This window comes from Mesoplodon bidens (genome assembly GCF_964165515.1).
Source record: "Mesoplodon bidens genome assembly, contig: HAP1_SCAFFOLD_579, whole genome shotgun sequence".
Classification (NCBI taxonomy): Eukaryota; Metazoa; Chordata; class Mammalia; order Artiodactyla; family Ziphiidae; genus Mesoplodon; species Mesoplodon bidens.
The window spans coordinates 96,161-123,503 of record NW_027671439.1 but is presented as its reverse complement, the minus strand read 5'-3'; the positions used below and the strand labels follow the sequence as shown (position 1 = coordinate 123,503).

The 27,343-nt window shown below is 56.1% G+C and overlaps 1 protein-coding gene across 1 annotated transcript in view; it reads right to left on the bottom strand.

Moving 5' to 3' along the window:
- The window catches only part of LOC308611344 (BCL-6 corepressor-like), a 43,106-nt gene extending 17,085 nt beyond the window's left edge, over positions 1 to 26,021 (bottom strand). The window contains 10 exon segments of the mRNA XM_081260165.1: positions 852 to 1,487; positions 1,491 to 2,486; positions 2,488 to 3,726; positions 3,728 to 3,781; positions 4,722 to 4,800; positions 6,121 to 6,255; positions 8,401 to 8,464; positions 8,738 to 8,894; positions 9,318 to 9,446; positions 25,328 to 26,021. Of these exon segments, the coding sequence (XP_081116291.1) occupies positions 852 to 1,487; positions 1,491 to 2,486; positions 2,488 to 3,726; positions 3,728 to 3,781; positions 4,722 to 4,800; positions 6,121 to 6,215 (3,099 nt within the window). The 5' untranslated portion in view covers positions 6,216 to 6,255; positions 8,401 to 8,464; positions 8,738 to 8,894; positions 9,318 to 9,446; positions 25,328 to 26,021.
- Positions 26,022 to 27,343: the final 1,322 nt, after the last annotated feature.

Sequence of the window (27,343 nt, the reverse complement as noted above, 5' to 3'; positions counted from 1 at the left end):
AAAACACAACAGAAAAGAAAACAAATGCACAGTGAATAAAGACGACCATGGCCCACAAACTTCCCTTTGTATATTTGGAAATGAAATTTAACTCAAAAGGTTTATGGAAGATTCCAGTAATAAAAATTTGAAGAACTGACCTCACAGTAAGCAGCGGGTAGACAAAATACTGTCCTCTTGTAATCCTTCCATGTATGTAATTAAAATGGGCACTCAATGGATCATTTAGATAACTTCAGCCATTTTTATAAGCATAAACCAATTGTTTTCTTAACATTGCAAAACAATTTGGCTTTATTTGTCTTTTAATTAAAAGTAAAATATCTTAAGGAAATTCCTATACAACATCTATCATTCACTAGCAAGTTAAATACATACTCTATCCCTTTAAGCAAGGTTTGTGTTTTTGTTTTGTTTGTTTGTTTGTTTTTTGGGTGGAAAAAAAATTGCACGAATCTCACAGACATGCGGCCGCTACACACCTCCACCAAGTATCACGTAAGGCACTCTAAGCAGCGCTTTTAGGTATATTTGTTAACGTACAGTAACGGCAGAGAAATCAAAGCGATTGATAGGTAAATGTCATGCAGTCTTTTAGACATCCTTCGCAATAATTAAAACTTCCGTTGTCAGCATTCGAGTGGAGTTCGCTTAAAATCTACAGAATAACTTCAAGTATCCACTTACGTCCCCTTACTGGACACATTTCAAACATTTCAATTATCCTAAGCTTCATTAACCAAATCAGCCCGGTGTCCTGCCCTATCATACCCCCGGCCCCCTCCTCTTCACACATTAAAAAAACCTGACAACTGGTCAGGCTCCTGAAATTCGGGTGGGGGGGGGCTCACCTGCAATGCCCGCTGCTCCCGGCCGAGCTGACTGGAGTCTGCGTACAGTCCGGTAGCGACACACTTGAACCGGTCACCCACGTAACCAGCGGAGTTGGCGATTCTCTTTGCCAGCTTAGATGGCTTCGGGTTCAGAACTTTGCCATCGGTTGATCCTGCCTCGTCAGCTCCGTCTTTGGTGTCGGTGGGGGTGACGTCCACACTCGGTGGGGCACTGCCCACGCAAAATGGTTTGGGATCCTCTTGGGTTTTCCCGAACGTGACCGCAGAGCCGTCGCTCCCCAGGGTCGGCTCCAGGAATGGAGTCGAGACCGGCGTCGCCAGGTTCTCCTTGTTGGTTACCGCTGGAACATTCTCCTTGCTTAAGCCGGAGACTGGCTGGCCCGGAGCCTGTTTGAAAGTATAGGCTTCGTGGAAGTCACTGATGCGCCCCAACTCCTCTCTCAGGGCAATGAAATCCCGGTGTGGCTGTAGAGCCGGGTCAGGTGGGGGTTTGGTGGGCTCGGCACTCTGGCTGACACTCTCAGCTGTGAAGCCGGGTTTGGACACGTTAGCGTCGGTTTTAGCATCTGGCTCTTCCCGGAGGAGGTCTACATAGACAAGCTTGTCACTCTTGACGACGGTCTTCCCTTGATTTCAGCTGGTGCTGGGCTTTAGGTTCTTGTCCGCGGGGACTTCTGGATGTAACTTGGTGCTGCCGGCTTCCAGTATCTCAGAAAACCGGTTCCAGAGGCTTGGGTCCTCGTAGCGGGTCCTCTCGTGGGACCGGTACCTCCTCTCCGGCTTCTCCTCTTTAGTGATCTCGATGGGCGTATGAGGTATCAACATGGGATGCACCATGCCCAACCCCAGCGCGTCCTGGTAGGTCACAAACTCCGGCCTGCCCATGGGTAGCCCGTAGGGCAGTCCCGGCTTTGGGGCGAGGTGCCCAGGAAAGAGACTGCCATTGGGCAACACCGGGTGAGGGTAGACAGGGCCTTTGCCGTGTAAGGAGAGGGGACTTATGGCAATGCCCTTGGGCGCTGGGTAAGGCAGGTAACTCCTGGGGTAGGGGATTGGTGGGGACCTGAACGCCTCGTTTGGTGACAGAAATACTGAGCTCGGCGGGAGGCCATTCTCATTCGCTTTGAAGCTCGGCTCTGGGTTGCTGGCTTTGGCGCCCTTGCTGCCGGTGCCGCCGCTGTGCTTGGCAGGTGTGGTCGAGGGATTCGCTTTGAAGCTCGGCTCTGGGTTGCTGGCTTTGGCGCCCTTGCTGCCGGTGCCGCCGCTGTGCTTGGCAGGTGTGGTCGAGGGCTGGCCCACGTGCTGGATGACGGATGGCGTGGTATCCACGGAGCTCCTGCTGGTCTCGCTGCCCTCGGCGGTGGCATTTGGGGCCGGCGACGCAGAGGCTGGGCGGCCGGCGCTCGAGACCGACCCCGAAACGTTAGTGACCACGGCGTCGGCGGCACCCATGCGGGGACACGAAGAACTGCGCTGCTGCGGGATGGCCCAGTCCAAGGCCTTGTTTTTCAGCGGCAGGCCTTTGCCATTGTTCTCTTCGTTAGGACTTGGCCCGGGCACCACCCAGGACGAGGGAGCCGTGCTAATGATCTCAGATCTATAGATAGCACAGCCATTTCCTGGAGGAGACAAGAGTTTCTTTCGGAATCTCACTTCCGGAGAGCACTAGGCCGCTTCCAGCTCTGCTGTGAACCAGGACGGTGGGAGCCATCTTTTTCACGTGGTCAGCTTTGGAAGCATCTACATCCACCACTTTAGAGGACAAGTCTAGTGGCTTATCGGTGACGCCTTTGGTAACCGTCTGCTTCTCCAAGAGAGGAGGTGAGCTGCCATCTTTTCTGTCTTCACCTGCTGTTTTCCGGGTGTGCCCGGGAGCTGGCTGGGTGCTTTCGGCTCCTTCTGGAGCCTTTGGATACTTGCTGCTGCAGAGCCTGGCCGCGGGGAACTCGCTGCTGACCGTCATGTATGGCTTCGACAGGGTGACCGAGGGCGAGGTGGACATCCTGGCACAGTGCTTATGGAACGCGGAGTAGGTGTCCGCAGCGGGCTGGGAGGGAAGGTGGACGCGGGGTGAAGGCCGAGGCGAGGGGGGCAACAGGAGAGCCGTGTCCCCCGGCAGGCCGCTGGTGACCGCCTTGGCAGAGGGCACCCTCGGCTGCTTACTGTTCTGGATGTGGGGATACGAGTGGGAATCGACCGGGTTCCCAGGACTGACGCCCATCTTCCAGGGCAGGCTTTTGTCTGCGCAGTGGACCAGAGGCGGGATGGCTGATGAGGCCGAAGGCGTCGAGAGTCTCATGGGCGAGGCCAGGGATGATGGGATGTGGGGACTGATGTGGTGAGGTGGCGGCAGGTAGAGAAATCGCTCCCCATTGGTACAGACCAGAGAATACAGCGGCTGGGCCACGCCGTAGGACTGCTGAGGTAGCAAGGCCTTGTACGTGTTCAGGGAATACTTCTTTGGCGAGTCGAGAAAAGGGTAGATGGCTGGCGTGGCCCCCTCCATGTAGGGATTGACCCAGGGCAGCCGCAGGTAACTAGCACCATTGATGTTGAGCGGGCTCTGTTTGTCGCTGGCAGGTCTGTCCAAGCCCAGTGTTTCTGCCGTGGGGACAGCACTTTTTTGTATTCCGGGTGGCGTTTTGTATATAGCACTGAAGCCATTTGGGGGCTTTCCGGAGACAGCGGAGGCCTCCACCATCTCGGGTGTATTCGGTTTGAACTGCATCTCTGGGTTTCTTTCGGAAGAAAACCCCAGACCACCTATGGTTGTGGCAGCCTCCCGCCCTTTCTCTGAGCCCAGTCCACACGAGCTAGAATAGACGATGTTTCCGGGGACACGCAGCCCTTCCCGGATCAGGCCGGTGCGTGCGGTCCATGCTCAGCGCTGCCAGGCCATCGATCCGATGGGCCGTGGTCGCGTCCACCTTCGCAGAAGAAGAATATGGGTATTACCGAGGACATGCCTTCAAAGCAGCCCATCCCAAAGAGAAACCGCGGACTAGCTCAATCGGACATCAGCCTCAACATCTGAGCCGAAACGGTTAAAAACTAAAGGATTCACAAGGTCTTTGGCCCCCGCTTATCCAGAACCCTCCTCTGCCTGCCGCCTCACCGTTGTCCAACTAGTGTCCTCAAAGCACGGAAAACGTTGGTCCCCTTAGACTTGAGGCCCCTGCATTAATCAGTCATCTATTAACTCTGGAAGATCCACCTTCTCAGCAGAAATTCTTTGCTGCAACTGAGGTGATACCAACTCCACTGCTCTCAGAACCACCCTCATGGGGTACAGAACTCGGACTCACCCTCCCCAGGCCCCAGTCAGGTTAGGGCGGGGCGATGTGCACTGCGTTTTCCCCGGATGGAGCGGGGAGGCATTCTTTAACATAACAAAAACCAATCTTCAGGGGGACAGTAAGGAATGAAGGACTTGAGCTGTCTCATTTCTAAATCAATAAAGAGGCCATGGGTCAAACTGTAGTTGTGTCTTTTGACTTCCTCTCCCTGGTATCTGAAGACAGCTCTGTTTCATATTTTACTGGGAAGGGAAACCCTAAGGGTCTACTTGGAGGCTACACATTTATCCAGCTGGGAGCACTGATGTGGCACGTAGCTTATCGAAGAAAAGGCGGCACGTATCCCACCAGTCACCAGGGGACGAGGACGTAAATGGCGAGCACAGCCAAGAAAGTGAGCCAGGAAGAAATTGGGTGAGGCTTCGTCCTGCGGCCTAGGCTTTCTACTCAGCCCTGCCCTGAAACACCCCGCCCCGCCCCCAAAAGGCCCTTTAATGGTAGGCAAATGAATGCACGATTGATTACAGATCACTGATACTCAGCACATCAACAGAAGCCATTAATCTCTTACCACGTTGTGATTCAAGGGGTTGTCTTCCCTTAGTTCCAGTACGGCCTTTGAAGTGTCACCTTCGTTTACAGGAATTTTCCTATTTAGAAGGACACACCAACTTCATGAAAGCATTCCTCACTTAATCCATCTTTCATAGATTGCCCCAGAATAGACCAGTTTCTAATAACTCCGTTTTTCCAACTGCCCTTAAAAAAAAAAAAAATCCTCCCCAATGGCCCATATTGAAAGTTGTCCCCGAATGGTGATTCAACGGGACTGGGAAAAACAAAGGAAAGGCAGGGCAACAGGGATGTGAAATCACAGATGCTACGTCCTCGAGGTGGGTAAGGCAGGAAGTCTGCACAACCACGTCACCCTCACAATTCTTCCTCCAGAGAGGCCGGGCAGGACAGTCCGGGCTCTGCTGTCCTAGCAGACCCTTATAAGCTCTACCTGAGGACAGGAATGAAGTAATACAATGTCCAAAGCCAAAGTGGGGACCTCAAGGCTGGAGTCTGCGAGCTGGCTACATCAATCACTTCTGTGTTACCCGTGAGGACAGGCTTTCAAAACTTTTCCCCAAACAAAGTTAGGTACCATGTCCTATGAAACTGGTTTCCATGGTGATAATGAAGCCATATTTGACTGCCTCTATCAAAATGATGGGGGATAACACACTAATATCATACAAATGTCAGCTGCTCCAGGGGAAGCCACACATCTGTGCCAGGCTGCTTGCGGCTGCCCCTGGAACTTGTTATCAGAGAGCATCGATAAAGAAAGTGCTTGGTGCCAACTTCCAAATCCCCAGGATAAAATCACTGACAAGCGGCAGAGAGAAGTTTCATCATTACCCGGAAGAGCAGCTTCAATTATCTACTGCTTAGCTGCCTCTACCCCGCACTCCAAAATTACTGATGAGGAAGCATAACAGAGCTGCCGGGTGACTGAAACCAGGAGCCAGTGGCCTCGCTTAACAGGTGGCGGAGGACGCAGAGAAACCCTGGGCTTCAATGGTGTGAAGGGTGGCTATCGTTCCATTTATTACTGAGCAAACTATTTGTTTTAAAAGCACATCGAAGGCCGATCCACCTGGGCCCACACTCCTGACATTTAGAGTTAAAGCAGCATATAGACTGGGATTAATTCTCCTTCGTAAATATGAAATAATAAATTAAGGACGAAAGTGCACTGAAAGGCCGCTTTAGGGGCTAACCTCTTAAAGGGCGGCAATGCTTCGCTGAGCCAGGTTGCCTGTTAAAACTGTAAATCAAGGGCCACCAGCTAGGCAGGAGATCTCCCCCCTACCCCCTTAGGGCCCACTCTGGCTGTGAGGACATGAAGGGGGGGCTCTGCTCAGGAGCCCTGAGGAAGGACCCACGCTCTCCCCAGGCCTCAGCCGGACACGCGCATTTACCTGTTGTCGCTGATCCCACACATGCGGACCCTCTCGCTGTTCATCCAGCTGTGAACATTCCCATATGGGGCGGGGGGTGTGTGTGCTGAAAGCATGTCGTCTTCTTGGATGGCAGCTTTTCTTCAAGCGTCTAGTCTGTTTAAAACAAAAAGAAGCCCAGGAGGTTGAATAAAAAAGGAGCCAAAGAGGGAACAAGAGAAACCCTCCTTCTAGGCACTTCATACAGAATGCACTTGGGAAGGCAGACCCTGCTCCACGTTCTACAGATGGCCAGAAGCAAAGGAACACACCTGAGCCAGAGGTTCAAGGAGGGAGGTGGAACTTCCCTGGCAGGAGGCGCTGGGGATGCAGAGAGTTCAAGAGCCACAGGCCACACCATTCAAGGTACAGCACATGACACCCTTAACCTGCCCTTCTCCCTTCTCCCTTCCCCTTTCCCAGCCTTTTGGAGAACACACTTGGATCGAAAGTGGACGGTGCTAGATTCCAGGGAGCCCCACATTGACTCTTCTTGTGGCTGAAAGGATTGGGGACAGGGGTGGGGTGTGGGCTAAAAGGCACAACAGTCCGGTGTGGTGGCCCAAACTACGACTCACTTCCACGGCTGCGGTGCGTGTGACTTACAGATGGAGGGGTAAAAAGAGTCAGTGCGCTGGCGAGCCACCCCACCCGAGCCCTAGATTAGATTAAGCCCCAAACCTGGGTGGTTTGGCCTGGGAGCTGCAGAGGGAGGGGGCTGAGTAATTCAATGACGCCTGCTCGCTGGGGACCAGCAATCAGGAGCGAGTGCAGAAATTGGAGCAGCCCAGGCTGCCGGGCTGGGGCTGGGGCTGGGGCTGCAAGATTCCGGCCCACGGGGAGCAAGCAGAAGCCACCCGTTTTCCGTCTAGCGGGAGGAGGGGGGAGGCTGCTGAGGCACAGGGGAGAGCCCCGCCCCCTCCTTAACTTCCCGGCCCACCAGCCCCACCCACACCACATTCTAGTTTGCTGCATGAGTGAAGGGTCAGGACAAGCTGCATTTTATTCACAGGATTATCACGGTGCGTGATTTATCCTCGTGCAGGATTTTAATTGCTCTTTGGAGGTTGAGCCGTTTCTTTTGACTGTGCTTCAGCTCCATATCCTGCTGTTAAATGCTGGGTTAATAAGTAGGGGAGCCTTTAATGCCTGGGACCGATGGCCCTAGGCAATTCCCCTGCTCAGACTCCCTTGTCCGGGGCAGGGTGGCGGGGGAGGGCCCCCCCCCAGCCACGGCCTCTTTACACAGGACCCAAACCTGAGTGTGAAATCACTGGTGTGCAGCTCATGGGGGCAACTTTTCTTTCTCCTCCCTCACACACCCACCCACACAGCTCCCGAAAGCCCAAATGTTCCCCAAGTCGACACATTTCCTTTGTTAGCAGGAAAAAATTCGCAAATGCTTGCTTTTACACTTTAGCACACGGAGCTGACTGCCAGGTCTGTTGGGTGGGAGCCACCAAGGACTGGGGACTCTTTTTCCGAGAGTGACTAGGGGTGGGGTCGGGGAGCACCTGGGAGACCTGAATCCCAAAGCCAGCCAGGCTATCCCTCTGCATTTCTTTGTCCTAACACAGGCTTTTGTCCACCAGCATCCCCCATCGGCCCCTATACAGAAGAGAACACCATCTGTTCATCAAGAGCCCCACGCCGCAGACACACGGCGCGTAGTTAGAGCTCAACGATGAAGCTGGAGGAGAGGCAGGGATCTCCCAGTTGTGTCCGGCCTGGTGGGATTCTAGAGAAGCTATTTCTTTAGGAAGCGTCCCTTTCTTTAGACAGACTGGGGCATTTCCAGTGGCTGGCCACAGTGCCCCGAAAAGGTGGACTCAGATGGACTTGGGCATCAAGGAAGGTTCTGTGGGGGGCTCACGGGCTGTTCTTCCATGTTTCGAACATACAAATCAAGTTGGGGGCAGGCCACCACTAGTGCAGGGCCGACCAGAAGGCACGTTCAACAAAGTGTCCCCTCCCTAACCCCTGCAGCCCCTTCTACAAAAGGAAGACCAAAAGGAAGATGTCCAGGGAAGCCTCATCTAAAAGGTGGAGGAGCAACATTCCTCGGTGCAAGTGTCCTGGCCGTGGCTGCAGCGGGAGGACCACACCATGCCACCCCCTGGCTGGGTGTCATGATGAAATTTGGACATTATACCAGAAGCCAAAGGGTCACTCCATCAAACCCTTAAGAAAAGGATGAGCGACGAAGCGTGTGTGCCCTCGAAGCCCCAATCTTCTTCTGGTGCTCCAGTCTTCAAAACTTACACAAGCTGCCTCTTACATGTCTCCTTCAGTTGTCACCTTGGGACAAGGACCTCTGAGCACCTGACTGAGGAAACAGAAAGGCCCCTGCCACAATCATCCTACTGAACCCTCTCCCCTCCCCTCAAAAAGGGCCAGCAGCCCCCTTCCCTTGAAAGGGCTTTTCTTTAGAAAGGGCGGCCTGGACTTAGCATGAGAGGGGAATGCACTTTAGAGACACCTGGGACCATGGGGTGCTTTCAAAGCCTCTCCCCGCCCTTCCAGGTCTTGACTGGTGGGGTTTTCAATATTAACGCCGCACAGATAAATAACACCCAGTGGCAGGATGAAGTGTTCTTACGTGCACAGGGTCAGATGGAGGGTTGAGGCCCCGAGCGTGGTCCGTTGAGGCCCCGAGCGTGGTCCGGTGTCACGGGAGTGGAGGCGGGGCGGGGCGGGGGGCTGGCCGTGAAGAAACAAGAGGAGGAGGGGCAAGGCTCAGTACTGGATCCTGCTGACTACACCCACACACACACACCCACACCCACACACTTATAAACTTTAGCTGCCCCATGAACTTTTTGTGAACTGTTTAAAAGTGGAGGTCTGTTGAACAAACAGCGGCGCCACTGCCAGCCATAATTTCATTGCAACGAGCTAAAGACTTTTAACTCTCTTCCGGTTCCGGGCCAAAGATGGACCTGAGTGGAAAGGGCCAAGGAGCCGGGGGCCCTGCCTGGCGTGAGGCCCTTCTCCAGAGTGACAGCCCAAATCCTGGGCAGGAACACCCTCATCCTGGGCAAAGGCCATACTGCGTACACCCCACCATCACTGAAGAACGGGCCCACCCCCCATCTCTCTGGGATGTAGAACTAAACTAACTAAGGGGATCGTGGGCGCAAGGGACACAGAGATAGGGTCAGAGACACCGCCACGCTCACCCCATTCCTCTTCTAGAAGCGGCTATTGAAATAGTTGGGGGTCTTTCTTACTTTCTTCTTCTTTTTTTTTTAACCTCCAAGGAAAAGTTCTTCAAAAGTGACTTCCCTGACCCTTGGCTGTGGGTCATGCTGCAGGGGGCAAATGACGTGATTTAGATGACAGACACAGCAGGCGCTTTGCTGCTGTATATAAGAGGCTCATCTGCCCTTATTTCTCAACGACCCCCCCCTTTTCTTCCACAGGTGGGTGATGCTTCTGGAAGTGCCAAGATGTGTGAAGCCAGTCATGAAAAGCACTTTACAAGCACCAACCTGTTTCCAGTGGGAGCTGCTAAGCTACACCCTGGCTCTGGGTTTTAACCCTTTTTTCCAGCAGTGGAGAGAAGGGGGCAAGGATGTGGGACAGGGATGAAGAGGGAAGGTGGCCAAGAGAAGGGGTCAGCCGGGGAGACGGAAGAGCGTCTGGTTTCTGAAGAACAGACCAGGAATTGTGGTGGCTGCCCGCTGAACACCCAGTTCTGGGAGAGACCCGGCTTGCAAAACGCAGACTTGCCGCGTGGTCTCCGGCTTTCGGTCTGGCCCTAGGGGCAAGCACAGGAGAGCTTGAGTCTCCCTCGACAGACTTGGGCAGTCATCTGGTCCGGGAGCCAAGAGTTATGATTAGCATCCGAGCTTGGCCTGGACGCTGGGGAGAAGAGCCTGATTGGCAGAAAGAGGTCAGAGGGACCAAGATTAGGAGCTGTCCCCCCAACCTCGGCATCCCTGAGCGAGGGCACTTTGGCCCTCTGTGAAAAGACACGAGGGGGCACACGGGTCCCCAGCTGCACCCACCACCGTTCTGCCGATTCCTGCCATGAAGACACCATTATGGAATGAGGAGAAGGAGAGAACGTTTGTTTTGTTTTTTTTCTTTAAAGGCGACTTCCCTTGGCAGGCAACAAACAGGCTGCAAAGGAAGGAGCAGTGGCCGTGAGAGGCTGGCGTGAGCGCAGGGAGGAAGGCAGCACCAGGCCACTCCTGCCACCTCTCCTTTCTCTCCACCCCAGCTCCTCCTGGCACCGGGCCACTTTCCACTGCCTCCGCCCTTGAGGCGCTGATGGATTGGTTCAAGTCTGCACAGCACGCTTGTCAAGTGACAGCGACGGAATGGGAAGCAGTGCCACCAAACCATCCCAACTCCACTCCAATACGAACGGTGCCCCTTCCTAGGGCCTCACTCTCTAGGCACCCCATGCCGCATCAGGCATTTATCCAGTTAGTGACCAAGAAGACCTGGACGGGTTTTGGGGAGCTTCCGGCTCAGAAGGCCGGGCAGACGGCAGGGCTCCCAGCCAGCATGCCATGTACCACGGTCCTCAGTAGGCTGGGGACCTCTTCGGGGAAGGGGTGTCTCTCGCTGCACCGGCATGGCTGGTTCTCTGTGGAGGACACGCGCGCGCGCAGTCACCACAGCCTCCCAGCTCCCACTCTCATCCACGGCGTGTCTCTGGGCAGGTGGCCGGACCTCTTCAACTCTGGCCCCCTCATCTGTAAATATTTGGCACCGTGTTTTCCAGAGGATTAAACTGCACTATGGACTCGAGTTCTGCCTGGCAATAGCTGGTGCAGGCCACATCTGACCCATTAAACAGCATCTGACTCCACTAAACATTCTACGTAACAAACCAACCCCAGAATGGCTACATAGTTTCCTTGCGGCAGAGGGAAGGCTGAGGCAGGGACACAGAGGGGGCCAGGGAGGGGTGACCTTCTGCAGAGTGTGTGGCTTTCATGGAAGCCCAAAGCTCATGGCGCGGGAGCCCTTCCTGGGACTGCTCCAAGCGCAGACTGAGTCACACACAGACACTTCTCTACTGGTGTCAAGGAAGGGAGGGAAGAAGAAGTTCCTATTTTAGCACTGGGGGCCGCGAGGAGGTGGGAGATGAGAAAAAGCGGTCCAGGGTGTGCAGCGTTGGGGCAAGTCCTCCTGGGATGTTTTCCCCAGTATGTGTAGCAGTGGGGAGAAGGGAACCCCAAGGATGCCCCCAGGTCGGGGCGAGGGTCGCAGGCGTCCTGGGGTGTGGCTGAAGGAGGTCGCCCGACGGGTCCTGCAGCCGGGCATGGGTGCTGGGGGGGAGTGAGGAGTGGAAGGAGTGATCCAGCCTGCCCAGGCGCTGTCTCTTGGCACACTCCAAGTCACGGCTGTCGCCGCCTCCAGAGGCGTCCCCACTCACGACCCAAGTTTTGCATTAGTAACAGAGCTGCGGAGCAGGAGTGCGGGTGTGACGGGGTGGGGGACGGGAAACTCACGCGGCTGGCCCTGACCTTTTGAGCAACCAGAACCTTCCCTGCCTCCTCCCAGGGCGCCAGGATAGCGCCGCGAGCCACTCGGGTCAGTCGGGAGTGAACTTGGCCCGCAGCGGCAGCGGCGCCCCCTCCCCCGCCTCAGCCCCGAGCACGGATCGGTCGGCAGCAAAGGGATTTTCTCTCCCACCACACACACCCGCGCTGCCGCAGGCTCCGCGCCCCTCCTACGCCAGGTCCCCGCGCGGGGCCGCCCCCCCACACGCACCCCCGCCCGACCTTCCAGGACCCCCGGCTCTCTCGGCCAGCCCCCGACCCCAGCTCACCCCGCCCGCGCGCTCCTCTGGGCTCCCCCTTCCCAGGCGCCTGCCGCTGAATCTCTGACAAAAAGCAACTTTGGGTGGGCGCACGGAGAACCCAGGATGTGCGGCGGCGCGCCCCAGGGGAGTGGGCACTGACTGGAGACCGCTCCGGCCCATCGTCCTGCGCTCCCTTCGGCCAGTCTGGAGTGTTCTCTCCGTGGAAGCCTCCCCCACCTTCCCCGATTCAAAGATGCAAGCCAGGTGTAGCCAACTGTAAAAGGGGGCTCGGGGGCTTGGGGAGGGGGGCACCAGCAAGGATCGACCGGGAGAGCCGCTGCCAAACCGGGGCTGCCCGCCACACACCCCCTTTCCAAAAAACAGAGCCGTGGCCCCCCGTCAGCTCTTGGACCAACCTCAGACACTTCCCCTTCCCCCCGCCAACCCCCCCTCCCGACGCCAGGCCTCGGCTTTTTGTTCCTTTCACTTTCTTTCACGGTTGTGCCACACACAACCACGCGTGTATGCAAGAGGGGGCCCCATTTGGAAGCTGGTGTCCCTCAACAGGAGGCAGCAGCCCAGGACAGGAAACCTCGGTTGAAAGCAATCAATCAACCTGACTCCTCTCCTCCCCGCCCACCCACCCTCCACACCCCCTCGGGTCTGGTCCCTACAGGCTGGGTTCCCACTTGGAGTCTACACAACCTGGAGGCAGATCCAGAATAAACGATCCATAGACCACGACTCTAGACGGGGTGTCACTGCACTGCAGCCTCCATCAGGGCTTTGTAGAAATAGTGAACTCACTGCAAACTCCTCCCCCCACAAGGAACAAGCTAGACCAGAAAGCTATTAACGACAGCTATCATTAGTACACACAGGAAGCACAAAGGAACTTTTTACGAATAAAAGATGCATAGGGGCTTCCCTGGTGGCGCAGTGGTTGGGAGTCCGCCTGCCGATGCAGCGGACGCGGGTTCGTGCCCCGGTCCGGGAAGATCCCACATGCCGCGGAGCAGCTGGGCCTGTGAGCCATGGCCGCTGAGCCTGCGCGTCCGGTGCCTGTGCTTCACAACGGGGGAGGCCACAATGGTGAGAGGCCCGCATACTGCAAAAAAAAAAAAAAAAAAAAAAGATGCATAAAACACAGGGTCCTGTGACCTGCACCCGGCTTCCCTGCTGATTGTGTGCAGCCTGGGAGTCCTGGGAAGGCTGGGGATGAGGGTCAGAGGAGGACAGGGGCTCCCACTTTCTTTACGAGGAACAATAGGAACCCCACGTCTGTTCATCTTGGAACCCGGAACACCCCAAACAAAGCTGTGGGAAAACTGCGGTAGACGTGGGGGCCCGTGAATTTTTCTAGCTGTTCAGAGCTTAATTACTCCTCCTTGACCCGTGGGACCAGACACGACACCACCAAGGTTAAAATGCCCCAAACAGCGCCCAGCAGATGTGAGCGAGCTGGCAGACGCGCCAATGAGACCTGCCTCGGAGCACGATAACAAGTGACTCATACGTTGCATATCGTTGAAAGAAAATTATTTTTCTCTAATTTGCATTTGCTTCGGGGGAAAGAAAAGCCAACCAGAGTCCCTCTTCACAAGCACGAGTCTAATCCTGGAAATGCAGCCCGGCTGCTTTAAGAGAGCTGGAAGGAGGGAAAGACTGCCAGCGCTTTGGCGTTGCAGGCTTGTTTATCTTTCCGCCTTTCCTCCAAGGCGAAACTCGTTTTGCAAGCAACATTCCTACAGAAAATGGCACACGTCCTAAAAAGAGACCAATTTATAGAACTGGCACCGAAGTTCATGTATCATTCCAGAAGCATCTCCCAGCTCCCCACTAGGGAACCCAACTAGATGTAGAAGTCCACATTATAACTCAGAGAGTAGATGTGGGGGCAGGGGGGAGCGGAGGTGGACCCGTAATTTGCAGATATCCTGCAAGCTGTACACTCAGGGGCCGAAATCACACAGAAGGGCAGGATATAGAATTAAGTCAGCTCTAAATGATCCTCCAAAGCCCGGGGGCCAGGGTTGCGGAAGCCTTCAACCTTGAGGTTGGGGGGAGTGGTGCTTACCCCCAGCTTGCCCCAGGACAGCCCAGGGGCAGGCCCATCTTCTGGACCATCCTGAGGACCATCCTGAGCCTGCCAGCTTGGACCGGCCCAGCGGGGTATTGCTGCCACCCACCAACTGTTCTCCCTCCCACCCTGGCGCCTCCCCGCAGTGCCTGGCAGAGGACCAGGAACTCAGAGAAGGCCGGGCTGTGGGCATCTCGTTGATTAAGTCACAGAGTGGGTGGCGCTGTGGGCAGACCTCAAGACAGCACCGCTGGTCCTGCAGCTGAAAGGCAAGTGCGCTCTTAAAAACCGGGAAGGCAAAGGGAGGCGGGTGATCAAAAGCCGACTTGCACCCCTCCCCACCCCCATTCACCCCCCTTCGGGTCCTGAACCTACACACTTGTGTTTCCAATCCAGGAAACGGGGCCGAGGGCATAGAACACAGCGGCCGCCTGTCTCTTGAACTTGTCTGAATAACAGGGCCATTTCAGAGGAAGAACAACGGCCTTCAGAGCCTCTGCAATTTCCAGAAAGCCTTCAGTTAATACATTCTTTCCAACAGGCTTGCTTTAGGGTGGAAAGTTACTTTCCCAAATCTTAACAACCCGGTCACAAGCCACTGAGGCCCCAGGTCAACAGATCCCGGCCAAACCCCTCCAGACAGTTGACACTCATGACCCCGCAGGCCTTCTCCTGCCACCTCTGCCTAACAAGTTCCCTAATCCACAACACACCAACCAGCGCGCACGTCCACCACGATCCCAGGAGCCAGAAAGATGCGTGTCGCGGGGTGCGGGTGCCGCCGCCGGAGGGCTCTCTCGCAGCGCATCCGAGGGCTCCCGGGCCAGCAAGGGGCGGCCACCTCTGCAGCTCTCCGTGGGCCTGCACAGTGCACGCATTGTGTGAGCGCCGAGGAGGCACAGCGCTGCTCCTGCACCAACAGCTGTCACATTATTTGCACTCGCTGTAAACAGCCTTCACATTCCCCCCTTACCACACAGTTAAAGCCAGACTAACAATCCAGTTAGAGATCAAACCAACAGCAGCATTGTGTCTGCCTTCGCACCAAGCCCAGCAGCTGGCAGGTTTCTCCAGAACAAGAGACCCCCCCTCCCCCCACCCTTCCAGGCTCCAGCCAAGGCTAGCCTAGACAGCAATGCGTGTGTCGCTGCTGATTGTTAAAGCAAGAGAACACAGCCATTTCGCGCAGAGTTCTGTGGGGTTCATCAGCTCTCTCCCAGAGTTTCTTCCTCTCAGGCCCCCTCCCCCATTTCCTCAGCTGGGAATAAAGGTTGTTCAGACTCCCAGGGTCGGTTTCTCTGCTCAGCAAAGCGTGGGTCGGCCTGCCCCGGCCAAGCCTGGGGTCCTGCAGCCCTCTCTACCGTGGTCCCAGAGGCTAGGCAGCTCGGCACTTTCTGCAGCCCAAAGCCTCGTGTTTCGGAAAACCGTCCAACTCCCTGAATCCTTCCTGGTCGCCCCACTGATCAAAATGTCTCCTTTTATGATTTTTGGTTAAGTCGAACATTTCCATCATCGTCATTATTAGCGCAAATTACACGCCTAATCGGTCCTTAAATAGATTTTAATTAAATAATCATACAAGGCTCATTTTATGACTTAAGAAAGGCATTCGTTTTCCTTATAAACTTTCCACCAGGATATAGAATAATGATAGCAGACAAATACTTATTCTTTGAAAAGCACCAATAACTGATGGGCAGAGTATTGGGAAAGCAGACCCTGCTTCACACCTTCTGGAATCCAAGTGGAGACTAGACAGACCACATCTGCACAACTTTCCTCCGGAGAAGGGAGAGGGGATTTCTTCCTCCAAAGCATTACTTTTGTCTTCTCTTTGGGGCCAGGAGAAAGGAACCCCAAATGTTCCTTTTCCTTGCCCATCTGAAGAGATGTCTCCAGCTTAGAAGTCTCTTCTAGAGACCACTCCTCGCCACCCCCATCTGTTTTCCACCCCTCAGTCTGCTGAGAGCTGTGGTGGAAAGCAGGCAGGCTGTGCTTGTTAAATGCTCTGTAAAATGCTGTTAATAAAATAATAAATACAAAGGATGGAGGCTGCTGGTTCCATGGGTGTTTTGACTGGAAATGCCTTGGCACTTGTCATGTGTTTACGGGAGGGCAGACAACTCTAGGAATTACATAGTTTGGACATCTCTGTACTTCATTTATTCTTTCCTAATTGACGTAGGCCTAGAGCTATGTCAAGTTTGCATTTGTACAGAACTGTTAAATGCCTAAGAGTTTCTCCAATTAAACCAAGTTTTAAATCAGACCCAAGGCTGGAACGTACTCTCGGCCTCGCCCCACTCCACCCCTCTGCCTCTGTGGCTGGAGAAAACAAACAGACCCTCAACAAGATCCCCTGTCCTTGCTCTCCCCACCTTCACCACCCCCACCCGCGGGGGGGCACCTAGGGCAAAGGTTAAGGTGTCTTTCAGATTACAGGCAAGGCCCTGGCTACACACACTGGAAAGCACTGCAGTTGGGCGCATCCTGGGCATACTCGAACCTCTAAAATAGTGAGCTAAGATCGGGGGAAAACTGCTGGCCTGGTAAAACCCACTGTTCACAAAACAATGTCAGCAAAGACTGGAAGGCATTCTTTAGAGAGGTACCAGGGACTCATGCCTACTGAAGCTCTTTCAGCACAAAGGCTTTTAGGGGAAGAAGGGAAAAGGGGGGTGGGGGGGAGGAGAGAAAGGGAGGGCTCCTGTTTCAGAGCAGGCATCCCCAGAGAGTCAAGAACCAAGTGTAGCTTCAATCAAACGCTGACTTCCCCTCTGGGAGTCTAGTAGGAAACCTGATCACAGTAGCTTACTACCGGCCTGGATCCATACAGGTCTGGTTTTCTTCTCATGCTAGTAAAGTTTTTAAAATACATATCCATAGAAAAGAAGCAATCCCTGACAGACTTTTATTGAAAACCACACTGAGACCTCATAACATCCGGACTTAATCCCTATCAGACAAACCACAGCACCTCTGGCCTCTGCAGCGGGCCAGACCCTTTCACCTCTTCCCACCAGGTCTCTCCCCTCCAGCCGCTGCTGTTCCCTCCCCCCGAAAGAATGACGGGAGGACTTGCCAAAGAGCACCTAGATACCGGTTCTGGAATCAATTCCTAACCATATAAATGATCCCACTTAGGGGGAGAAAAAAAAATCCCAGCCTTTTCATATGGATTCCTTTAAAGCCCAGAATGCAAAGAACTGTAACAAAGGGAAAGAAGGAGGAACCCACGGAGGCAGACCTGGAGGAATAGCCTCAGGAATACCCTTGGAGGGGAGCTTAACCTGCAGGTTGGTCCCCAGACACTGGCCTACGCAGGTCTTGCGGGGGGAGGGCGGCGGGCACCTCAGGGGCAGCAGGGAACGGAGAAGCAACCTATAGGAATCTGACCAGTCATTCAAAGCAATTACTAATCCTCCGGGCCTACTATGTGCCAAGTATTCTTTGATCCTAAAGGTGGAAAATTATACCCAGTCTGACAAATAAGAAACTTACTGAGGCTCAGAGGCCATAAATAACCTGTCCCCAAGGTCACACAGCTAGTAAAAATGGGCCACGGTCAAACTCAGTCCTGGAGTTGCGGAGAGGAGCCAATTATCGGTCAAATTGTGCCATCCCGAATCCCCAAGAAGTTCGGAAGGCTTCCTTAGCCCTTGTACTCCAATACAGAGTAAAAGGATAGCACTTAACACCTATGAAATTCGGTCCACAAGGAGCCCGCATCCTAGTTTCTCCTACACCCAGAAATCTCTTGGTCCATGTGAAGTCTTTCGAAATTTCTGCCAACATCCTACCCATCTCCCTACACTGGAACACCCTGCTGTGAGGCCAGGGATTCCCAACAAGGCTCCACTTTCCCCTCCTCCAGGAGCCCAGAACAGGCAGTGGGAGGTGGGTGCTACTCTTAGGTCTCTGGAAAAAGTGCTGACACCTGGAACTACAAGAAGGCTTGCCACACTAGTTTTGCCACATAAAGCAATCAATCAAATTATCTAGACAGAGCAAAAGCCCTTTGGAAAGACTGCCTACATCTACCTTTCCTAGGACTTTAATGAAAAACCCAGGGACCAAAGTGGGCTGGGGAGGCAACTGAGGGGGAAGCGGCTTGCAAGATGCTGGACCCTCCTGGACTCCTGGGGGTCCCCACAAAAAGCCAAGTCCCGAGACAAGCCGGAGGTTGGGGTTCTCTCTCCTCTCCCCAACTTCTCATCCCAGCAGCGCAGGATCAGCGCTCAACATCCCCTCCCCACCCCATCTTCAATTTCCTGGTCTGCCCCGGGCTTTCAGAAGCTCCGGGAACCATCCACACCCGATGCCACAGACGCCACAGGCTCCACGACCCAGGGCCGTCTCCAGCTCAGCTCGGTGGGAAGGGGAACGGGCAGGAGCGCCGGACACTCAGCCGCCCCTGCGGCTTCCCGGCCCCGGGCGGGTGGCTCCTCCAGTGGCCGAGGCTCCGGATGCGTGAAATGGCTCCAGGAGCGCCTGGGGCAAGCCAGGGCCTCCGCAGCGGGAGGGACCGAGGCGATGGCGGAGCCGGGTCCTCACCCCTCTAGTCAGCCAAACACGCCCCGGCGGCCCGGCAGCCCCTGGCTTGCAGCCAGTGGCTTTCTCTCTTTTTTAAACTTTCCGGCCTTGGCGATCACCGCCGATTGGGACAGGATTTCCAGCCCCCGCCTTCCCTCCTCCACACCCTCCGTGCAGGCCCTTCCAACCTCCAGGGAGGTGATCCCCCCACCCCCGGCACCGTGAGTCCCTGGCCCCGGCAGACCCTCCCCCGCCCCCGCCACTTGGGCCACCTGGAACGAGCCGCTTCCCAAAGCGATCGGCGTCCGGCCGAGTCTGGGGCTGCTGCTGCTGCGTCCGGGGAGGAACTCCCGCAGCCTCCAAACGTCTAGGTCTGCCCGCAGCGGCATGCAGAACCGCCCCCTACTCGCGGGGGGGGGGGGAGGGGGGCGGGGAAAGTTTAAGGCCTGTCTTTAAAAAAAAATGTAACTCTTCAGATGCAAGAATTTGGGTGCCCTTGGCACGGTTATAAGCGCTCGGGTAGAACAACAGAAATGGGGGGTGCCGGAAATGGTGCAGGAAGACCCCTATAACCCTATAAACCTCTCCTCCCCCCTCGCAGTTACTATTAGCATTAAAAGATCCCAGTGCCTTCAATGCAATAGTGCCTGTTTATAACTTTTCCCTGCTGGGTCCCCATACCCTAAACAAGCCCGCTCCTCACGTTTTGAAATCACCAGGGCAAAGATCGCTCCCAAATCTGTGACCTCCCGGAGCTCTTGGGCCTCTCACCTGCTCTGCCCCTGGCACCCTGACTTCACTCACCCTCTTCCCCCCAGTAGTTCCTCTGGTTTGCACCTAGACAATAAATTTAGTTTCATTTAGCTTCCGGTCTTTAACTTTAGCAGGTCTCCTTTTTGCATGCAAATCAATATGGCAATTACCATCTAAAAGCTCGCCCGGCCCCGGGTCAATGTCAATTGATCATTGTCCGCCTTCCACAAAATAACACCGGGAGTCTGTGATGCATAACGAGATTATACTGGAAACTGTCTTTTAGATCAAATTCTATTTAATGCTGTCAGGATCTTCTCCTAGCGGACTTCCCCGCTAGTCTAATCACGGGGCGCCGGAGCCCATGGGTGCTGAGGGGCGATGGCTGGCCGGGGAGACATGGTTCTAAGAAATAACAAAGTGCGGGGACGCCCCCACCCAATTCCAACACCCTCGAATAGGGGCCGGCGGAAATGAGCCTGCGCTGGGAAAGGGGGCCTGCTACAGAAACGTTGCGGGGGTGGGGGGAAGCTCATTGGTTAATTCCCATCCAACAGAAAGTCAGCTATCCCTTCCGGAGGAACACATGGCGGGCAACCAGCGAAAGCCGACGGGCCGGGCTGGAGGTTGGGGAGACGTCCCCGGCCAAGTGCTCGGGGCACAGGCGGCTTGGCTGCCACGGGGGTGGCCTGAGAAGACCTTCCACTCCTGCCCCGGCTGCTTCTCAAGCCAGCGCCACCATCCAGGCCCCGGCAGCGCAGCCAGCCTTGCAAACAGACGGAATCCTGCCAGCCGTTCACTCGGGCGAGGCAGCCCGGTCGGGATAGGCCTCCCCTCCCCTGCCTGGGCGAGGCCCCTCCAGGCCCAAACCGTGTGAGCCGAGGGCTGGAGGCCTCCAGCCAGGAGAAGGTCCTCCCGCCCCTGCGCGGCCCCCAGGGTACGGGTGTGACCCTGGAGCTTAACAGAGGGCCTTCAGAGCTCCTTTCGGCCTCGGGCTGGCGGGGGAGCGGTGGGGCTGGCGGGGGAGCGGTGGGGCCAGCGGGGAGAGGGGCGGTACGGCGGCCCAAGTGGACCCGTGAGGCCCCACGCCCCGCCGGGCTGGGTCTGCCGGGCCCGCCGCCCTCGAGGAAACCACCGAGGTGGCATTGCCGGGGCCGCTGGGCACTCCCGAGGACCGTCCTGGGGTTCGGGCGGCTCGGAGGCCGGCGAGCCTCCTGCCCAGCCCCGGCTGTCGTGCCCAACCCAGCGCGGGCTCCACCCGAGTGCTGTCTTCCCAATAAAAGCTGGAATTCCCGGCTGGGCTCAGACAAAGAAGGACCGCGGCAAACCGACGCCACGCGCAAACCAAACCCAAGCCGAGTTTACGCGCGCGTCTGGGGTCACAGAGGCGCCTGCTAATCCTCTCTACGCTGGCCGTCCCCGCACGGTCTCCTCAAGGGGGAAAAAAAAAAGGGAAAGTAAGCATACCTCCCCTTGATTCCGCCCAGAGGCCGAGCTTCGTACTTCTTTCGGTTCAGTCTCTCTCAGTTCACTAGGCCCTGCGCCACCTTAGCAAACAGGGCTTAGAGGAGCGCAACATCCCTTGCTTCCGACCCAGAATGCAAAGCTACTCCTTTTTCCTCCACCATCCATCCTCTCAGGGTCCAGAACTCAAAAATCTTTCAGAAATCCTCCTACCTGCTCAAGACATACTCTCTTCCCCACTCCAGATGGGAAGAAACTATAACCAGAAGCAATCTTAGTAACCAAGGGCCATCCACCCTTAGCTAGGCACCGTCGCCCTCAGTTTCCCTCTAGCCGAAGACACAGTATTTCCCAGTGAATGAGTGTGCGAATGTGGTTGTGTGGCCCACACTTCCGTGCCCTGCTCTGTCTCACCGGGCAGGAAAATCTTCATCAGGCACTGAGGAGTTTTTGTCGTTCAGCCTGTGTATCTAAGCATGGATGTATGCATGTGAATGCTTTTTGTGTTTCCAGGTGACCCTCTTCACACCTTTAAATGGGCTTTTGTCTCTCGAACGAACTTACAGAAATTCTGCTCCAGTTGCCAGCTCAACAAAGTCTGGGATTTTCTCCTAGGATCTCGCTCTAGGTCTCAGTATTTGCATACCCATGTTTACATTCCTCGCGGCCAGTTCTTTCTCTCTTCTCTATCTCTTGTTCCATGTGGGCACCAGAGCCCAAGTGTCTTGATTTGTCTCAGCACATGTCATTCAGGCGCACATCTTAATCTGTGCATTCCTGTCTAACACGTACACCTCCCCACGACTTACATTCTTGCTTTGCCTATAATGGGGCTCGTTCCCAGACCAATATGGGGTTGCAGTTTAATGTAACTAGAGGATCCCCTAAGACTACAAACCCTAAAAGGAAGAGGAGGGGGAAGGAGAGAGGAATGTGACTAATGATTCATTTCTCTATAGGGTAACCCACCTACCTCAGGGGTCTACCTCAGGGAAAGAACGAGACCAATGCCTGCAGAGTTGTATTAAATTTTTAGACCCATTCAATGTTGACCCCATGGATGTGTATACAAATGATCGACCTTGTACACATCGCTGTCCAACTCCTGTTTGGAGGCTGCCTCCCTGCACATATCTTATTTGAACTCTCCACAAGTTCATGGTTAAAAGTGTTTTTATTTACATAGACAACTCAAGGACCCCTTTGCTCTCTCCGACGCATACCTGTACGCAGTGGACAGGCATTTCAGGCTTGGGTCTTTGGTAGGCAACACTCTCGGTCAGAGGCCCCACTGACTAAAGCTCTGAGCAGACCTTCACATACTGGGCCGCTGGGAACGGTAAGGTCTAACCTCTGCATCTCCCCAACTCACTTCCTTAAGTGAGGGTGCCCACTGTGTGTGTTCACACCTTCCCCATTGAGAAGTATCGGGTCAAATTAGATCACCTAGCAGCTGCGTTTGGTTCCTCGAAGAATCGAGCCCAATGTACCAGGATGTGAGATTGCATACACAGAAGAGAAAGGAAAACCCTAAGCCCAGACTCCCGCCTCCTCTCCCCAGGGGGCTACTTTGCCTCCAGGAATTGCTACTACACTCCCCACCCCCACTCTCCCTATCGTCTTTAAAGGGTTAAGAGAAACCCTCGCAGCCTTGCCTCCACCCTGGTCGCTGGGCCCAAAGGCTCGCTCGCTCACGGGAGTCTGCCGCCGCCTCCGCGGCCCGCCCCCAGACAGACAGAACGCTGGAGCGTGACCGCGCCTGCAGGGTCGGGGTGGGACTCTACGGGCTCGGGCTGCCCCGAGCGCACAGCGGGTCCGCCCCGGCCCCGGCCCACAGCGCTCCCGCCAGCCCGGCTGCCGGGGCACAGTCACAGCTCTGCGCGCTGGGCAGTCCGATTTTTATCTTGTCTAATCCCAAACTGGGCGGGGAGCACAGGCGTCGTGCTTAGAGAACAAGAGATAGGCAAGGGAGGCGGGGAGGAGCAGCCAGGCAGCGACGCGAGCGGGAGCGAGTTAAAGACACAGTCGAGGCGACCGAGAGCAGGAAGAAAGAGCGGGCTGCGCGGGCCTCGAGGCGCCGCACGCAACGCGCCGCCCGGCCAAGTTACACTCACCTCCCGGTCGCCCCTCGCCGCCCATCCCTCCCCACTTCCCAGAGGCGCTCTCCGCAGCCCGGGCCGCGGGGTCCCGGCCTGTGTGGGAGGCACAGGCCCGGCCGGCCCTGCAAAGGGCTGGAGAGAATCGCTAATAAGCTGTGCGGCCCATTGATCCGGAGAACACTTCCTAATTAACTCTCAGTCACCTACTGGTGACAGTGCCTCAAAGCACAGCGCTGGGGCCGTCCGAGCCCCAACCCCGACCTGCCCGCGGAGCGCCTGGCGCCCGAGCCCCGCGCCCCCCCCCCACTACCCCAGGCAATCCCGGTGAGTGACGGCGTAAACCCGCACACTAAAGGCCAGCCTCGGATTAAACCTGGACGGCATATTAATCACCGCCATCTCCCCGCTTCCTCCTCGCGGTGAAATCATGCCCATAATAAACACGGGAACCGACACTGCAAAGCCCAGACCAGATAACGGGTCGGGGGTGGAGTGGGAAGGGTCGAGAAGCAAATGTGTTTTCCAAGTGTCCACGTACAGGAGTCTCAGAGGCCGACAATTAAAATGCCTTCCACACAAGCAATTCTGTTGGCCAAACCGAATCCAACACCTCCTAAGGATTAATTTCGGCCCGCGGTGTCCGTTTCCAGTGCCACAGCAAGTGTCACATGGCTACAAATACCCAAGTCTGTCTGCGTTCACCACCCACCACCTTCTGGGGTGGGCCATTTCCTCCTCGTTTTTATTCCTAAGTCATTTTACGGATTTTTCTCCAGAGACTACCCCTAGAAGCAAATACCACTACCCCTCCTCTGGCCTTCTCTCAAAAAAAGAAAAAAACAAACAAACAAAAAAGCAGCTAAAACCCTGAGCTGTCTACTCTAGACACAAGAGGCTGTACGAATACCTATTTGAAGCGCGCTGGTTTCTTTTTTTAAGGTTTGTTTTTAAATACACATAACCCTCCCCCCTCCTTCGCTCTTCCATCCCCGCAACCCCCCAACCCTTTAGACGCCGGCGGCGCGCGCCCTCGCGCGCGGGCACTCACAGCCTCTAGCTGGAGATCGCGGACTTCTGGAAAAGATTCATTAACTGCAAATTAAGCCTCGCCCCGGCTTCGGCCTACACGAGGCCAGGCTCAGCCGTCTCAGGGACCCGGGGACGTGCCCACTCGAGAGTGCAGGCGGCGCGAAGCCCGCCGGGACCACGCGTGCCTCGAGCCGCCCTACTCCGCACACGGCGCCCCGGGGCTTGCTTGGTAAACAGCAGGAGCACGTCGCCGCCGCCCCGAGCCCCCTAGTTGGCGGAGGCTCTGCAGCGCAGCCGCCCGCCTGCTCCGAGCGCGGGCCCCAAGGCGCAGCGGCGCCTCGCCCTCCCCGCCTCGGCCGAGGATCGCGCCCGGGTGCGCAAGTTCCTCTTCGCCCTCAGCCTCTGCGCCGCACGCCCTCCGAGTGGGACCAACTTCCTCCGGCCGCAGACTCGCACACGACCTACAGGGCTTTCCACCAGACTCCACGTTACCCAGAGGAGGACCCAGGTCTCGCCCCCCCGCCCGCCGCCGCCCCCGCACGATCTACCCCCACCCCTGGGGTCTCACAACTTAAAACCAACCCCACGACGTCGCGGGGAAGGTGGGGGTGGACCAGGGTGGCAGATTACAATTTTAAAAGAACATTTACAAAACAAAGCGTCTGACCTGACTGGCTGGCTGGCGGGCGGGCAGAGTCGGAACCCCTCGCTCTGCTCCATTTCCTAGTATTTTTTTTTTTTAATCCACGTGATTCACGCTTTGGAGCAAGCCAAAGAAAGCCAAAACAACAAAAAACCGGGACTCCCCTCACGAGTCGCGCGGCAGCGGCGGCCAGGTCGAGCTCGGCTCGGGGCGCCCGCCACACACACCCTCGCGCACGCACACGCCGTCGTTCCACGAGCAAGAACGAGCTGCCCCCGGAGAGGCGAGACGAGGCAGCGGCGGCTGGGGGTTTTTACAGTTCTTTCCCGAGTCGAAAAAGAAAGCAGACGGGAACCCGCCGCCCTCCCTTTCCTGCTGGCGAGCTAACGACGAGCCGAGCTTCCCAACTTCCAGCCCAGCTCACCCCCCCGCCCCCCACGCCCGACTCGCGGCACTCAGCGACGACCGCGCTCCCGCGCACACAGGCACACACTGCCTGCAAACTTCCACTCCGCGAACTCCCTGCTCTCCTCCCAGCCCCCAGGGGGGCGGCAGTCCGCCCCCGCCGCGCCCCTCCCTCCCCGAAGCCCACGCCGGGCCGCTTAGGTTGGCTGCATTTTTAATAACTTACAGCTAGGAAATAAAAACGAAAGCGAGCAAAGCAGCCAAAGTGAAGCGCGAGGCACAAGCTTCGAGGGGTACGCGAGAGTCAGAAGAGCCACCCGCCGCTAGTCTGGGCCCCGAGGGAGGGGGCCGACTGCAGCCCGCCGCACGCACGGCCGCCAGCCCGCGCGGCCTCCGCGGGGAAAGGTGTTCCGGGCACTGACCTGAAATCCCCAGCCGGGGAGTAAGCAGGGAGCCTGCGATCCGGCGCTTTGAAGTTTTCCCCGGAGCAGAGTCGAGGCGGCGAGGAGGAGCGACAGGAGGTGGGGTGGGTGGGGAGAGGTGTGCGGGGTTGGAGGAAAGTGGGGTGGCGACGTTCGCGATGGGAGAAGGGGCCGGGCCGGGGAAGCGCGGCGAACAGCAAAGTTTGCCGTCCCCCGCTGCCCGCAACCCGCTCGCCTCTCTCGCTGTCTGCTGCGGTCGGCCCCGCCGAGGGGTGGGCTCTGGGCCGGGTGGGGGCGGGGGCGGGGCCGGGCGGGGCGGGCTCAAAGCTTCCGGGCAGGTGGCGACAGCCGCGCGCTCGGGCAGGAGCCCCAGCGCCATGTTGACGATTAGCCGCGAGCGCCAGCTCGGGCTGGGTGTGTGAACGTGTGTGTGTGAGTGTGTTGGCCAAGTCTTCCCTGCGCGGCGACAGCGCGGCTTGGGCTCCCCGCCCGGCAGCTTGCGGGCTCCCCCTCCGCCGCCGCTGCCGCCTCGCTCCCGCTCTCGGTCGCGGCCTGGGCTCCGGCGCGTCTTCCCCGCTGCCGCCGAGCTCGGTTCGCGTTCAGCAAGGAGCGTAGCTCCGCCTCACCTCGCCGCTGGGAGCCCAGGCTCCGTCTGACGCCGCGCGCCGCGATCCCAACGCGTGCCCCCTCCCTGGTTCCCTCCTCTTCCTCCTCCCCCTCCCTCCCAGCAGCCGCCTCCCCTCCCCCCGCAGGCGCAGCGCTCGGGCGACAGCCGCCTGCCCGACGCCTCCTCCAGCTCTCGCAAGTTTGAGCTCCCCCAGCCTCCGCTCACCCTCCGCTCACCCTCCGTTGCAGCGCCTGGGCGGTGGGGTGTCGGAGGGGTGACTCCCCAAGAAAGGTTTGCCCGAGTTTCCCCAGCCGTCATCGATTCCCGGCGCGTTTCGCCTAGCTGGGTCCGAACCCCAGACCACTTGGGTGGCGTCCCCCTCGCCCCATGTCCTCCCCTCCCCCGCTTGGACCGAGTTGGCTGCGCACACCCCGCCCGGGCGCGCGCCCTGGGCGAGTGAGAGACCGACTTGGGCGGCGGCGGCGGCGCGGGCGGCCCGTTGATCCTGAGCCGAGGGGATGCGGGGCGGCGGGGGCGGCTCTCCCAGCCGCGCGCCGAGACCCGGAGAGTTACAGAGCAGGCGTACATTGGAGAGAGCTTTCCTATATAGGAGAGCCAAGAATTTGTTACTTCTTGAGGGGGGAGCATGAAGGTAGGGGACCCTATAATGAGAATCCCAGGATTGCTTCTAGATTTCTAACTTGGATAAATGACAGGACGGTACTCTTTGGTGAATACTAAAGGAACAGTAACAGCAGCAAAAGTCTAAGAATGGAACTTTAACATATCACAATGCCACCTTTAAAGTAAATTTGGCATTCTCCTTTTTGAATAAAAGAAAATGCATTAATTAAAGACATACACATTCACACACCTGCTAATATCTGCTCTTCTGCAATCATGTGTTTTCTGTATAGTGTCTAAATATCTATTCCAATTGAAGTAGTGCTTGAACACTTCAATATGCCTCTTTCCATCCAAAAAGAAAAACTGTCTATGACTGTTTCAACGTATTTTAAATATATGTATAATCATTGCCAACTTATCTGCTTTGCAGATTCTCGTTTCCTATACAATATTCAATATCTCCCTTTATTGAAAATGTCATTGCTCAGTATTATGATTGTTTTTCATTTTTATTATATGTCTGAATGTTAGAATTATTGATTAATCTCTTTATTAATGGAATAATCTCAGCACAATGTTAAATACACTTCTTCTCTACCATTATATGTTATTTTAACGATTTTCCATACAGTTACTTTAAATGGGATTTTCAGAGTTTTCAGGCTTTTTGAAGTCAGTGGGATAGGCTCCAGTGAGTAAAAGAAATGCTGAAGAACAACAATATGAATTAAACAAATTTAAGTAGTTAAGAAAGCACTAATCTAGTCATTGAGAAATATATA